This window comes from Taeniopygia guttata, chromosome 21, assembly GCF_048771995.1.
Source record: "Taeniopygia guttata chromosome 21, bTaeGut7.mat, whole genome shotgun sequence".
NCBI classification, from domain to species: domain Eukaryota; kingdom Metazoa; phylum Chordata; class Aves; order Passeriformes; family Estrildidae; genus Taeniopygia; species Taeniopygia guttata.
The window spans coordinates 1,671,920-1,687,806 of NC_133046.1; the positions used below are offsets into that span (position 1 = coordinate 1,671,920).

General features: G+C 47.1%; 1 protein-coding gene and 1 long non-coding RNA gene across 5 annotated transcripts in view; both read right to left on the reverse strand.

Annotated features, from left to right (window-relative positions):
• DVL1 (dishevelled segment polarity protein 1) overlaps positions 1–10,266 on the reverse strand; it is a 52,010-nt gene extending 41,744 nt beyond the window's left edge. For 2 of the 4 annotated variants that reach the window (XM_030289520.4, XM_030289518.4), the window contains exon 1: positions 9,874–10,264. In XM_030289520.4, coding sequence (XP_030145380.1) covers positions 9,874–10,043 — 170 coding nt within the window. In that variant the 5' untranslated portion in view covers positions 10,044–10,264. Of the gene's footprint in view, positions 1–9,873 lie in introns of all 4 variants that reach the window. The other 2 variants (XM_030289521.4, XM_030289522.4) reach the window with 1 other exon arrangement.
• On the reverse strand, positions 8,011–9,867 carry LOC140680408 (uncharacterized). The gene is made up of 2 exons (XR_012051666.1): positions 9,037–9,867; positions 8,011–8,917 (listed from the first exon to the last, which is right to left on the reverse strand). It is a non-coding gene; the product is annotated as an uncharacterized lncRNA (long non-coding RNA).
• Positions 10,267–15,887: the final 5,621 nt, after the last annotated feature.

A 15,887-nucleotide genomic window follows, 5' to 3' on the forward strand; every position in this document is an offset into this window, starting at 1 on the left:
ATAAAAATACGTTTTATAATATATATTAATAATATCTAAATATACTAATATATTATTAATTATGACATATTTATTATGCCATTCTAAACCCTCCCTCTCAGTGATTCTGCCTGCAATTACCACTTAATGCATCCACATATTTACACCCATTTATCCCCTGCCACATCTGATCTCCAGCCCACAGGACCGAGATCTGCCTGGTGTTTTCCACCCCACCTTTATTCCTGCAGGCACATCCAGCACTTTTGGCATGTCAAGGATAATTCATCATCTCCCAGGAGAACTGCAGGATGCTGGAGAGGTTTTGGCACTTTGCACCAAAGCTGAGATACTGAGCTAAGCTTAAGCACACCAATGATCCAAGAATTATTGTGGTATTTAGCAGAGATCAGCCCAAATCTGCGCTGATTTTAAACATAAAACTTCACTTTTTATGGCTATTCGAGGATAATTCAATTTGTTTAAGCTCTGCCCTGGCACCACGGCGCTGCGTGACCTCGAGGAGGTCGGCTGGCACTGCAGAACATCCCTGCTGAAAAGTTCCTTGGAAAACACACATTTTTCAAGTTGAAGGCAGAATTTGGAGCAGCAGAAAGCCTCCTTACATGGTGAGGGAAACCAGGAGCTCTGCTGAGGAACACGAATCCAAAAAAGAACACCAGGAGGGAAGCACAGAGAACCTTCAGCCCCCTTCCCAGTGAAGGAAAGGAAGGAAAATATAGCCACACGCTGAATTTACAGGGATGAAAATTGAAATAAAATGGGTTTTTCAGCAGAAAGCCTCCTCATTTGGTGGAGCCAGGAGTTAGGAACACAAATCCAAAAAGAACACCAGGAGGGAAGCACAGAGAACCTTCAGCCACCTTCCCAATGCAGGGAGACAAATGAAAATACAGCCACACACTGAATTTACAGGGATAAACACTGGAATAAAATGGGTTTTTCTTCCTCGTATGACTCTGAAAAGGGAATTTCCATGTGCAGCAGTCCCATTTTGCCCTCTTCATCACACTCCAAGGTCCTGGCAGCCCTGAGCGCTGCCTCAGTGACTCCTTCCAAAAAAATTCCACGTGGTTTGAACCAACTGGTGCTTGGGCTGCCAGCCCAGCTCTGCCTCATCCTCCCATTTCAGTCCAGGGCAGCTCAGCCCCAAGCCAGAAATTCTGCCCCACTCCCTCCAAATTAAGTATTTTAAAATATTTATGACTGGCTGTCCAAGAGCAGTGGCATGCAGGGAATACGATTTGCTCTCTGCTCCATAATGAACAATATTTCAATAACTGTGCTGCGCTCAAGGTGTGAAAACCTCACTAAAATACAGACATTTGTGGCATTTAAATTGAAATCTACAGAAATGAGTCTGGTTTGATTGTGGCACTGCAACTGTGCATGGTGTTATATCTCACTCCACACACAGCTAACCTAGAAAAAATATTATTCTTGCAGGGAAGCCAAATAAATGGGTGATTTTTAGAGTCCTAAGACCTTACAATTTCTTTTCCTCAATTCTTCTCCTCGATTTCTTTCCCTCAATTTCCTCAGAAAGGGTTTGAAATAGAACTGGGCAAAACAAGCAAAGCATTTTATCCACACTGAGAATCTCCTGTCTTTTCTCTTATTTGCCTCTTTGCTCTGCTCCCTGTGTTATTTAGTAAATTATTTATGTGCCCATATTTCAATCTCACAGGTGTTAATGAATCTATTCCTGCAGCTGTCCCAAGGGAACCTCAAAAAAAGCATCTCTGCCAGAAAAACAAGGAAGTCACAGCACAAAGGGACAGGTCACCACAATCCTGACCTGAACCCACATTCCCAATGCCCGAGTTCCAAAACAATAAATATTAACAAGCTCCCATAAAATTAAGCAGCTCAGGGGGAAAAAAAGAAAAAAACAACACTGTAAAAGCTTGTGGAAAAATTTCAAACAGCTGCCTGGGATTTGGCTTTCCCCAGGGTGCAATTATCCCCCAAATTCTGGGCAGGACACTGAAAATGGCTCTCAGGGATGGCACCTGGGCAGGGATGGGAATCCAGGGATGGAGCTCCCAAAATCCATCCCAGGCCACTTCCCCAGCCAGGCTGCAGGACACACCAGGGAAAACTGGGCTCAGACCTCTTGCCTTCACACCAGGTAATAAATTCCACCCACACTGCAAATTCAAAGTATAACTGGACTTACAAGTTTGTTTAGGTATTAAAAGAGAGATTCCCAGCTTGTCACAAACTGCCATAAATTAACTCCTCCAAATGAAGGAACAGGGAGTTTTTGGATGGGTGTCCCTATTGGGATTGTGGTCTCTCTTGAAAGATTTGCACCACACAGAGTGAAAAATCTGTGTTTTCACCACGGGAAAGGTTTTTCAGCAGAGAAATAAACAAGTTTTTGGTAATAAATGCAATCCCTCAGCCCCACATTCGTGTTTAGGCATGGATTTGCCATTCCGAGCTAAACTACAAAACATTTTTTTTCTATTTCACTTAGAAAAATAGCAGTTTTAGCACAGACTGCAGGGCTGACGGATTCTAGTGTCCACAGAAACACAGACAGCCAACCTCCCTCATTTCAGGAGTGGTGAGGGAAAGGCAGAGATGTTATTTCATTTATTCTTGTGCTCCTGAAGAACTGTGAACACAAAGAAAACTGCTCAGGGACTCACTCATGTACCTGACACAGATCTTGGGGTTCTTTATCATTTGTCCAATTCAGAGCATCCTTAGAAGATCCAGGAGGACACAAGAATTCTGTATTCCAGGTGGATCAGGAGCTTTTCCCACCAACTCCTTGTCCCTCATCCAACAAAACACATTTGTCAGCAGCTCTTCAAGACATTTAAAGGGAAATAAAAATTACAGAGCACTAAAAAAACCCAAATCATTCAGCTAAAACATTCAAAAAACTGCCAGGAATGTACCAAGAAATGGTGCTCCTCCAAATATTCCTCATGGAAACATTATCCAGGAGCTGGAAAAATCCCCAGGGAGCTTGTTCTGGGAGGGGCCCCATGGAATTCTTCACCTGCCCAGCTCTGCCTGTTTGGTTTCCCACCTCCCACTCTCTGAAAAGTCATTTCAGCAACCTGAGAGAAACAGCTCAGATAAAAGGGGTTGAGATTTTGTGCATCACAGGGAGAGAAATCAACCTTTTCCATATGCAAAGGGAGAGCAAAATGCAAAATTTCATTCCAAAAGCTGCACCAGCCCAACTAAATTTGACTTCTAAATGAGAATTGGATGGAATTCCACAAGGGTTTGGGGTTGGGAGGGATTTGAAAACTCAACCCAGGCTGCTCCAACCTTGCTTTGGACATTTCCAGGGATGGGGCAGCCACAGCTTTTCTGGGAAATCCATCCCAGGAAAAAAAATCCCACCCAAAAATCCCCTCTAAACCTCCCCTCTGTCCCATCCCAGAGCCCTGTCACCTCGTGCTCTCAGAAATGTTTATAAATTTGCTATTTGTAACTTAAAATCCAAAATCCAACAGAACTCCGGCCTTAAATTTTCCAGGGAATTGATCTGAAAGAAAATGGGGAAATTTCTTCTTTTTAAAGAACACATTTACCCCAAGAAGGCTGAGCTTGAAATTGGGAAGAAATTGTAAATTTTCCGTATTAGTGGAGTTGTTAGTGGCAGTTTCTTTAGGAATCAGAGCAGATTTTTAAGAACCAGAGCAGATTTTTAGGGATCACAGCAGATTTTCAGGAATCACAGCAGATTTTTTAGGAATAGGAGCAGTTTTTCAGGAATCAGAGCAGATTTTCAGGAGTCAGAATCTGAACTGACACAAGCTGAGCCAACACTGAAACAGACAAACCCTAAATTTTGATTTTTTTTTTTTTTTTTTTTTTCTGCTTTTTCCTCCAAACACAGATCTCCAACTCAACCAATAGGCACTTTAATCCCCCCACCTTCCTAAATCCGACTTTTTGCAGGAGGGCACCAATAGCACCTCTCAGGAGTGAAACTCCACTTTGTCCCTCCCTAATTCTGAATTTATTGAGACATTTATCTGCTCCTTGGCACAGGCAGATAAGCAGAGCTCCAGTCCCAGTGGTTTTGTAATCTGGAGACTGCAGGGATTTATTTATTATTTAATTTATTTATTCTTTATATTATTATTATTATTTATTAAATTATCATTAAATGTATTAAATTATTATTCTTTATTATTTAAATTCTTATTTATTTTTATTTAAATTCTTTTTTTTTCTGGTCAGGGCTGGGAACAGGTGGGGATCAGGCACAGGCTCTGATCCTGGAGGGATTTTCCACCTTCAGTAATCCTGGGATCTCATGGCAGGCTGAGGGCAATTTTTTTGGGATAATTCCCCACTTTTCAGACCTCATTCCCCCACACTGCAGACCACAAGTAAATAATTTAAGTATCATTTCTTAATTGACAGTTTATCTTTAAAAAGCCTCAGAGAAAAAGATACAGCTCCATTTTTAGTTTATTAAAGTACTGTAGAACTCACAGTTTGTGAGACTGGTAATAGGGAAAAGAACTAATAAATATCTGAGTCTGAACAAAAAATACTGTGTCACGTATTTAATCCCAACCTTAACAACAACAATAAAATAAAATACAGTAAAATAAAATAAAGAAAAAACACCCAAAAAACCCCCAAAACCCCCACAACTCAACAGGCAACCACAGATTTTTTTGGGAAATCTGTACCAGGGTGTCCCCACCCTCCCAGGGAAGAATTCCTTCCTTCTATCCCACCTGGCCCTGCCCTCTGTGACCCTAAAGCCGTTCCCTTTTTGTCCTGCCACTACAAACTCCTCCAAAAAGTCCCTCTGACCTGGCTAAGCCAGAGAAATAAACAACTCCCATTTCATTTCTCCGCCAAAAAATTACTCTGTGTGTTTTTTAAAAAGCCTTTTGTCTCTAAAAGCTTTTCCTAATGATGAAATTACAGCACAGCAAGAGATCTGTCAGTTAGGATTCCTGTTTTTAACACCTCTTAAGAGTTAGGAAAAAATCAGAAAATCCTCTTAGGAGTTAGAAGGCAGCTCCTGACTCGCCCTCAGGGCAAGGGTAAGAACAGGGGTGCTGCTCTGCCTCCAGAAGAAAAGGCACTAAATGATTCCCCTATTAAAAATTACTGCTCTCCTATTAAAAATTACCCCACTGAGCTCCCAAACTGGATTCCTACTGCTCTAAATCCCATTTTCCCACTGGTTTTCAACCAAGAAAACCAATGTTTAGCTGCAGCTCCAAGTGCAGATGGAAAGGAAGCTCTTGGCTGATACCAAAGGAATGTTTAAGAAGCCACTCCTTGGAGTAGTCCCTGAAGAAGAATAATCAGAGGAGAATTAGTGCACACAATGGAAAGAATGAGGGTTTGAACCTCACCCAAAGGGTGGCAGAACAGACACACTCTGCTGCTGGGGGAATGGGGCAGGGAAACCACAAGGAGAAAGAATTTTTATCCAGTTCTGGACAGATCATGTGTTTAGGATGGTTCAGTTCCTCACTGAAACTCTCCTGCTGCAGCATCACATCCCAAACTGGAAGAGCAAAGCCTCACACAGCACGTTATTGTACAGAAAATTAAACAAATGGAAATGCCTCCACATTCATCCTTTCATGCTTCTGGAAGTTACTGATTGTGTTTTACAAGCAAAGCTCTGGAAATACCAAATATTTAAAAGCAGACAGAAAGGAATTCCTCTTGTAGGATCTGTCACACGGATTCCTGATGAATCATTTGGATCCCACACAGCTGTCACCGTTTCAGTCATGAGAGCCCAGGCATCACAAGCTACAGCTTTATTTTTAGATGTGTTCATTAGCTGTCATTTTTTTAATAATCACAGAATTAACAGAATTCTGTGTTCCTGTGAGGACGTGTGGGGCTGTAACCTGAGAACCAACACTGTCAGTGATGGGAAATGACCTCTGAGCTTTGCCCTGAGGAAAGAATCAGTGGCTGGAATTAATTAAATCAGCTGATGACACAGCTCCCCGTCTATAAAAACACACCTCAAACACCACCTCTCCTAAATTTCACTGCTGGGGGATGCTGTCACATCAATGAGGCTGACCCTGTCACGTCCCTGCTCGCTTTCCCACCAACCTGAATAAAAACAGAAGCTACAAAAGCACTTCCAAGGGTTGAGCATTAATGCCAGGGCACAGCTGGACATCCTGCATCTTAAAATCAGCATTATGGCTGCAGGAGGAAAGCAGAGTAAAGGCAGGGCCATCCCTTCGTGGGCCAGGGAATGAAAGGGGCAGAGCAGTAAATTAAAGTGTAAGCAAAGCTCAGAGGGGAATGTCACCCTCCCACAGCTCCTCCTGCACCTTTTCCAAGCAGCAAAGAACACGGGGCTTTAATTCCACGACCCAGCTCCATCCCAACCCTCAGCCACTGCATCTTTCCCAGTTGGAAAGCATTCAGCACATCCAGTGTTTGTGAGCACATGATTTATTCCATTATTTCGGGATCCAGGAAAGGCCGTGCCTTAATTACAACAGCATGTGCAGAATTGCAAGGAGCCAGCTCCCTCCAATCCTCCAGGAAAACATTTCTTTTCCTAACACAACCAGTGCTTTTCACATTTCCCAGTGAAAAATTTAGGGATTTAGGGACTGCTCTAAAGTGACCAAGCCAAATCCCAGCTTGGGAAGGACATCAGGACACCACAGGGACACCCAAAATGTCCCTGCAGCTCCACTTCCAGAACATCCAGGCAAGAGCTGCTCTGGAGGAGATTTTCAGGCACATAAGGGAGAAATTAGAGAGCCACAGCTCTGTTATGGTTTGTGGCAACAGCAGCTGGAATTGCCTGTTTGCAACAATTAAAAGGCTGGAGCTGTGCCAGGGGACTTGGGATGGATTTTGGAAAAGGTTCTTCCCCCAGAAGGTTCTGGGGCACTGACCAGGCTCCCCAGGGGATGGGCACGGCCCCGAGAGCTCCAGGAGGGTTTGGATACCACTCTCAGGGATGCACAGGGTGGGATTTTGGGGTGTCTGTGCAGGGCCAGGGGCTGGGCTGGATAATCCCTCCCAGATCAGGATATTCCTTGACTCTACACAAAGTCAGTTTGCAGATGAGATGATGAAAACAAAGCCCACATTTGCTATTAACACTCAAATTCAGCTGAATTCACTTCTAATTTCCCCAAATATTTCAGGTTCAGAGAGGCACAAACACAAAAGGAACAAGACACAGAAAATAAATGCAAACAAAGCTCAGGAGTCCCAGGTCAGAGTCACTCTGAGCTGTCTCAAGGCCATGGATTTGTCACCCAGATGCTGTTGATTCAATAATAGAGACAGAATTTCCAGATCTTGATCCCTGCAGCCTTTCACCTTCCATCATCACCTCCATTTCCAAGAATAACAGACAAGTTTCACCCCGATTTTCACACTAATAAGAAAATCCACTCTAGGGTTTGTTACAAACTCTGCTTCCTGGTCAAAGACCAAACATCCCTGTGTGTTCAAGATGCCTCAGCACAGTTTATATTTCCTAATCCTAAATTTCCGTGGCACTGGGAATGATGCAGATGCTGCCTGAACAATCCCAACCACCTTCAGTAAAATCAAACCACAAACACAACTTGAATTTCTACGACAACAACATGTCCCTGCCACTCAGGGAGGTGAAGGAGGAAAATTTACCATTTTTTAATTTACCATTTAGCAGTAATTCCATTTATTTTGAAAACAAACATTTTGTACTGTTGTTTGCCCCCACCAAAAAAAAAATGTTTGCACAAGTGAGAAAAACAAGAAGTCAATCCATGAACACTCCTGTGGTTAGAAGCCAACACTAACAACTCGCCACATCAGAAATCCGTGTCAACAAACAATATCCACATTCCACCAGGGATAAAAACCCAATCAGTATGAAAGGCTTGAGTCTCAGGGATAAGAAAGAGGCTGCACAACACATCCAAGGATGCTTGGGGTGATCCATCTCACCAAACATAAAACCTGCACCTCAACACGGTGCTGGTTTGGAGTCAGGTCTGTACGAGTTTCCCACAAACCTGTTCCTTTTTTTTTTTTTTTTTTTTTTTTTTAATTCCTGGCAAGGCATTTAACTGTGCAAAATTGCCTTGCCAGTGACAGATGTGAGTACAAAGAGAAGCGATTTGCTACAAAAGGATTAATACATTTTGAAAGTTACTGTCTGGCAAACTGTCAGAGGGACTTTTATTGGTTTATTTAATTCTGGCTGTCGCTAAGCCCAGTGGCACGCAAGCAGGGAGCAGAACGATGTCAAACACCCCAGCTCCGGTCACCCAGCTGCCTCTGGCCACCACAGAGGTCATTTCAAAGTCCAGCCCTGCTCTCCTCCAGCACTCCCAGCTCAGCATTTGGCCACTGACCATCTGTCACCCCTTTGGCCACTGACCATCCGTGTGGCCACCAAGGTTTGACAGAGCTGTCTGACCACCAAGTGCTTGTCACCTGCTCAAACAGGGACTGTGTGACACCCGTCTGACCACTGACCACCTCACAGCCGTTTGACCAGGGACCGTGACATCCAGTGGATGTGACAGTCGCTATCTGAGCGCAGCCCCTGCACCTGCTTGACCACTGACCACTCATCTGACCACCAACATCTGACACTCATTGGACCACTGACCATCCCACACCCGTTTGACCAGGGATTGTCTGATCTCGAGGATTTGACAGCTGCAGTCTGTGCACAGCCCCTGGCACCGTTTGACCCCGGCCACTTGTCACCCATTTGACCACTGACCATTCCACACCCCTTCAGCACTGAGCCCTTGTCCCCCATTTGACATTCACTTGACCACCAAGCACTTGTCACCTGTTTGACCGTTTGATATTCATTTGACCACCAAGCACTTACCACTTGTCCCCCATTTAACCACTGACCATTTCACACCCATTTGACCACTGGTCCCCCATTTAACCACTGACCATTTCACATCTGTTTGACCACTGACCATTCATCCCCCATTTAACCACTATTTCACCTCCGTTTGACCAATGACCATTTCACACCCGTTTGACCGCTGGTACCCCATTTAACCACTGACCATTTCACACCCGTTTGACCACTGGTCCCCCATTTAACCACTGACCATTCATCCCCCATTTAACCACTATTTCACCTCCGTTTGACCACTGATCATTTCACACCGGTTTGACCACTGGTCCCCCATTTAACCACTGACCATTTCACACCCGTTTGACCACTGGTCCCCCATTTAACCACTGACCATTTCACATCTGTTTGACCACTGGTCCCCCATTTAACCACTGACCATTTCACATCTGTTTGACCACTGACCATTCATCCCCCATTTAACCACTATTTCACCTCCGTTTGACCACTGATCATTTCACACCGGTTTGACCGCTGGTCCCCCATTTAACCACTGACCATTTCACACCCGTTTTACCACTGACCACTAATCCCCCATTTAACCACTGACCGTTTCAACCCGGTTCACCCAGGACCGCCTGTCACCCGTCCGACCCCCGGGGATCCGACACCCGTCCTCCCCCCGAGCGTTGCCAGCCGCGCTGCCCGCGGACTCTCGCCCCGGGCCGCCGGGCCCGCCCTGCCCTGCCCCGCCGTGCCCGGGCGCTCCGCGGCCTCCCCGGGCGCGGTGACAGCTGCGCCCGCCCGTCCGCACCGCCGGGCCCGGGCCGGGGGCACCGCGGCAGCTCCGGGCGGTCCCGCCGGGGGCACGGGGGGTCCCCGGGCCGCGGTCGATGCAGCCCCGAGCCCGCGGCGGGGCCGGCCGGGCCGCCCGCCATGTTCGCGGCGCTGCCGGAGCCCGGCCCGGCCGAGCCCGGCAGGTGTCCCGGGGATGCTGCGAGCGCCGCCCGGCCCGCGGAGCGCAGCCCGCAGCGAGGGCCGCGGCCGCGGCCGCTCACCCGAAATCCTGGTCCATGGACTTGAAGAAGAACTTGTAGCTGTGCACGGGCCGGTTGCTGAGGACATTTTTGAAATCGGCTAGCGTGACTTTCTCCGGCGGCACGGGCAGCTTCACCAGGTACGGCGTCTCCTCCTCGTCGATGTGGTAGATGATCTTGGTCTCCGCCATGGGCGAGCGGCGCGGGGGCGGCCGGGCCGGGCCCGGGCCGGCGCTCGGCGCGGCGGTCGGCCTTGCCCACAGGAAGGCGGCTGGCGGCGGGGGCTGGCGCTCCCTGCACTGCTCTCTAGCTGCCCGACCCGGGAACGGCAGCGCGCCCGCCCCGCCCGCATCCTCCGGCCGCCCGCCGGCCCCGCTGCGCCACCGCCGCCGCCGCAGCGCTGCCCCGGCCGGGCGGGCGGGCCCGGCCTGAGCGGCAGCGGGGCGGGCCCGGCCTGAGCGGCAGCGGGGCGGCCCCGGGCAGCGCCCTCCGCCCGCGCCCGCCGCGGCCCCGCACAGCGCCCGCACACCGCCCCTGCCGGCCCGGCGGCGGCACGGCCCGGCCCGCGGCGAGGGAGGCTGCGGAAGGGATGGGATGGGATGGGATGGGGAGAGGGTGGGCTGGGAAAGGGAAGGGGGTAAGGAAAGGGATGGGATGGGGATAGGGGAAAGCGATGGGAATGGGGAAAGGGGAGAGGATGGAATGAGAAAGAGGATGGGGATAGGGAAAGGCGATGGGAATGGGGAAAGGGGAGAGGATGGGATGAGAAAGAGCAAGAGGATGGGGATAGGGAAATGGATGGGATGGGAAAGGGGATGGGGAAAGGGGAGAGGATGGGATGAGAAAGAGGATGGGGATAGGGAAGTGGATGGGATGGGAAAGGGGAGAGGATGGGATGAGAAAGAGAAAGAGGATGGGGATAGGGAAGTGGATGGGATGGGAAAGGGGATGGAGAAAGGGGAGAGGGTGGGATGGGAATGGTGATGAGGAGAGGGGAGAGGATGGGATGGGAAAAGGAAAGGGGATAAGGAAAAGGATGGCATGGGGAGAGGGAAAAGGGATGGGAATGGTGATGAGGAGGGGAGAGGATGGGATGAGAAAGAGGATGGGGATAGGGAAAAGGATTAGATGGGAAAGGGGATGGGAATGGGGAAAGGGAAGAGGATGGGATGGGAAAAGGAAGGGGGGTAAGGAAAAGGATGGGATGGGGATAGGGAAAAGGGATTGGGAATGGTGATGAGAGGATGGGATGAGGAAGAGGATGAGGATGGGGAAAGGGAGAGGATGGGATGGGGAAAGGAAAGGAAATGGGAATAAGAATGGGGATGGGATGGGGATAGGGAAGACTATGGGACAGGAAAGGGAAAAAAATGGGTATGAGGAAAGGAGAGAAGGAGGGTCCATGGTGCTGGTTTGAATCACCTGGAATCACCAATTTAGGGCACTTGAAAGAGTCTTTTTCAAGAGTTATTTATATTTAAATACATTTATTTCCAAGATAGCCAAGCGTTTCTCACTCTCAGTTTTGGAATTAGGAGAATAACAGAGATTTCTATAAAAATATGAGTTCATCTTTCTGTCCTACCAGGCTCTGCAAGCACCCCGGAGTGCTCCTGGCATGGGAAGTGCACCACGAATGCATCAGTGGGAACTTTCCCTTTGGTGGGATCATAACTCTGCCATGAGCAACATTTTCTGAGCTCCTGAGCTTTATGGAGTTATTGCAGCATGAAACTCGGGCAAAACATGAACATTTGGTCCCCTCAGTTGGTACTTAACGACCTCCTGGGCTCCTCAGGTGCCCTCCCAGAGCCTGAACCTGCTGAGAGCTGTTCTTGCTCCCTGAGCTTCCCTTTCACTCCTGACAGCTGGAAATAATAATTGTCAGCTGATTACCCCGCAGCAGAGCCATCAGGCTGGCTCTGGGACTCACAAAAAGCTCCCCAGAAAGCACAGAAGAGAGGAGATAACTTTCATGCTGCAGTCAAGGCAGCAGTTAATCCAATTAAAGAGAGGACACAGGAAAGCAGGATACACCCCTGGCCCAGCAGGGCTAAAACCTCGTGTCCAGCACAGCTCAGGCCTTAACACTTCAGCAAAAAATAAATAAGAGGCACGAAATCTCCTGCTAACAGTGTTGTGCTCTCTGTGATAGAGGGAATAGTCCTGCAGGGAGCAGAGGGATAAAAGCTGCTCACCCTTTTCTTCATTTTCACAGCAGTTACCACACAGGGAATAAGCAACCCCTATAAAAAAGCTATTTTTTAAAACCCTTCTAGAATTACAGCAATGCCTGTTGCGTGTCTCAGAGCTCTTCCCATTCTGGGTGCTCAGCAGAGCTTCTGACCTAAACTACTGCCCCAAGATGTTTTTGGTTTAGGCACTTCTAAATTTTTACTGGAAAATCTCTAAAATAATTCTTAAACACATTACCTTAATATTCCATGGGGAAATAACTGAACCCTCTGTTCTTGGGCAAAAATTTTGCCAATATTTCACAAAATAAGGGTGTGAAAAGATGGGACAAAAGGGAAAACAAAGCTCTGAGCACCTGCCCAGAGGTGTCCTGGGTAGTTTTCACATCCAGGATTTCTCTGTAAAGTAACCAAATTTCACTTTGAGGATTGTTGGCAAGATTGGCATAGATGTAGAAGATGAACTAAAGATGGAAATGATCCCAGAACAGAATGAGAAGCAGAGAGAATTTCAACTTCTCCTGGATCTGGTCTGCAAGATCTGCAAGGTTTTTTCTATTTTTATTTTCCCTCTGTGTGCAGTCACTGACAGGGAAATGGAGACATTAAACACTAGAGGGAAGCAAAAGACTTTGCAGTAACCTCTGCAAAGCTCCCCAGGGCTTAAATGTAATCAACATTTATTTGTGTTTTAGGTCCTCTGGACCTTTTATATCTAAACCTCTTAGATAGAAAAGATTTAAGTTTAAATATACAAAAGGTTTAAGGTATAAAAATAAAAGTAGTTACAGAGGAACAAAGAGTTTAGAATGCAGAACTGTAGGTTTGTGTGTCGTAGCATGATTGGCTAAGAAAGCTCACACTGTAAGTCCATAAGATGAAATATTTAAGGATTGGGTCAAAAACATAAATATCCTTGTTGGCAATGTTTTATCCTTAAAAAGTCTTATAACTAAGGGTCTTGTGACCCTGTGAGCCATGCAATGAGGGTGTGAGCTGAACTCACCCTTCCTGCCTGTGTAGAAGATAAGAAAAATAAATCTTGGTATCAAAACCAACTCAAAGATCTCATCTCTAATTCCTTCCAAAATCCCCCCCAGAAGTGAATTATCCCAATATCCTGCCTTGATCCTTGCAGTCCTTGTCCCTGCAGTGTGCAGGAGCTTTTTCCATCAGTGTCCCTGGGAGAACTCTGCCCTGCCAGCTGGGGAAGTGCTCAGGGGCTGGAAGTGCTCCAGGAGCAGAATGTGCAGCAGGAACTTCGCAAGGTGTTGGTCCTGCAAGGAAAAGAGGAATTTGGGCTGGCAGGGAGATGTAAATTCCAGCAGGAAATGTTATCTTCCCTTCTGGACCTCCAAAATGAAATCCTCTGGAAGGGCTGCCAGCCTTCCTCTCTGCTGGATGCTTTGAGCTCCATCTCCAGCTGCAGATTTGTTCCTTATACAACATTTCTGGAGAGCTGAAATTCCTCTGGGGGCCCCATGACCCCCTCAAATAATGATGTCCCAGGTGGAAATTTTATTGGAATCTCTGGATTAATTTACTGGATCCAATCTGCACTTTGTCAGGCACTTTGGGATGCTCTGAGATGAAACAACCCTGCACAGTTATTGGGAAGAATTAGCTAATGCTGGCTGAGAGAACACCTCCAAAAGGGCAAGAAATAAAATCAGCCTGAGCTGGAAAGTCCATTTATTCTCCTTTATTTCTTAAATGTTTGGAGAGTTCTACGAATGGTAAAAAATAAGCAACAATAATAATGAGAATTAATTCTGTTACAACAAAGGAAAGAACAAGATTTATGGAGGAAGTTCTTAGTCTGGAGAGTGTTGACAGAGCTGAAAAGAGGGTTTTAGTTGTAGTCTCAATTTTAACCCCTTTTAAGGTCACTGCCAAGCACCATTTCCTTATCCCACACCAAGACTTTATTACCCTAAAGAACTTTGATTTCTCTGCCCTCATCGAGGCAAAGTTCTCACTGAGGGGCAACTGCTGCGCCACTGCCTTCTACTGGGGAAGATTATTATTAATATAATTATTTTAACTAATTGAATATAAAATCTATGTCTCAGGAAACCAGGGAGACTGTGATGGGGAAAGAAGGTAAAGAAGTTTATCAAAGTGCAGCAATTCATTGGTACAGAGAGAAAATTACTTTGAATAACCCAGGCCAAGTGCTATACACACATCAAACAAGTGTTTCTCCACAAGAGGCAAGTCCCAGATTAGGGAGAGAAAAGGACAGAGAAAACCAAATTGTTTGGGAAGAGGGAGCAGTGCTCCTGCCCAGCCCAGGGGGGAATTCCATGTGGAACCCTCTCATTTCCACGGATTTCCCAGCAGTGCCACAGACTGAGAATGCAGGATTCTCACCAGGATTTCATGGCAAACAGCCTTGGTTCATTCCTCTGCATTAAGAAATAACAAAAAAAAAAAAAAAAATTTGCAGTTGTTTTTGGGGCTTTTTTTCCCCTCTTGGTTACCCAGCCCTTGCCTGGCTCTCTCTCAGCCAGAATTTGAATTTGCTAAATTACAGAGTGGCTGCTGGTGGAAGCCACAGTGGTGATCTCCAGGCCAATCACACAACATTCCTCTCCTGAAAGAAAAAGGGCCAGAATCCCATCCCACCCTGTCCTTACCAGGGAGGGTTAACCTGGGCCAGAATCACATCCTGATCAGGGAGGGTTATCCTGGGCCAGAATTCCATCCTGATCAGGGATGGTTATCCTGGGCCAGAATCCCACTCCATCCCATCCCCACCTGACATCCCTGACCATTACCCAAACCCAGTGATCAAAGCAAAGATGAGGAACTCACAGAGCCCTTCCCAGCCCTTGTTTCAGAGAATATATTCATTTTTGCCTTCCTTCAGCTATTCTGCAGCCCAGGAGTCAGACAAAATGCTGAAATGCCTCTGGAGTTTATGAGTAACCCCACTCTGAGCTGTGCTGAGCAATTGGAGCTGGCAAGGAAAAACCTCCAACCTTTGACTCACAGACTTGAAAGGGAGGGAGAGAGACTTTAATGACAATTATTTGAGGCTGTGCCACCCTGATGGAATAAGCAGCACAGCCTCCTGCACCTGCAGGAATGCAGCCTGGCTTTCAGGGCAAGGTAAAAATCCCTCTCTGCTTCAGGGGAAGGGCAAAAAGGGGCTTGGGATCAACCCCAGACCTTCCTCTGCACTAATCCTGGGCACTTTTTGGGGTGGATGGTCAGTGAGGATAAAGGTGATTAATTACAAATCACAGAAGAACCTGTGGAGAGCAGTTTCTTTAATTTCCTGGCCCTTCCAATTTCTTAGAAGGGCCAAAAAACCAAAAGATGAGGATCTGCTCAGCTGCAGCTTGGGAAGGCTCACCTGCACCTCTAGTCCTGTTCTATTATTAATATTTTTACTGCTTGGAGGCATTGAAAATAAGGCCCCCCAATACAATTATTCTTTAACACAGCTCCCAGTAACAGACATATTAATAGCTGGAAAAATGCCCATGCTCTATTTGTCATTAAAAGTGCATTGTTGTGACATCCCAGCTCGTGAAGAGCCAGCACAGCCCCTCTGGAGGCCTCACCCACCACCTTTTGGGCAGAGTTGAGCTCAGCTTTTGAGGAGCCATGCCAGAGCCAGCAGAGATCCCTGTGCCCGTGGCAGGAGGGACAGGGGGGCTGGAATGGGATTTAGTCAGACAAGACACCCAAATTGGCAAGAAAAGAGACCTGGAGATGCTGTCCCAGCTCCATTCACACAAATCCCCCCTCTGCCACTCCCTCCAGGCCACCAAACAGAGGGATGGCAATCCCTGGCCACCCTCACCCTCACCAAGTCCCTGTCACCACCCT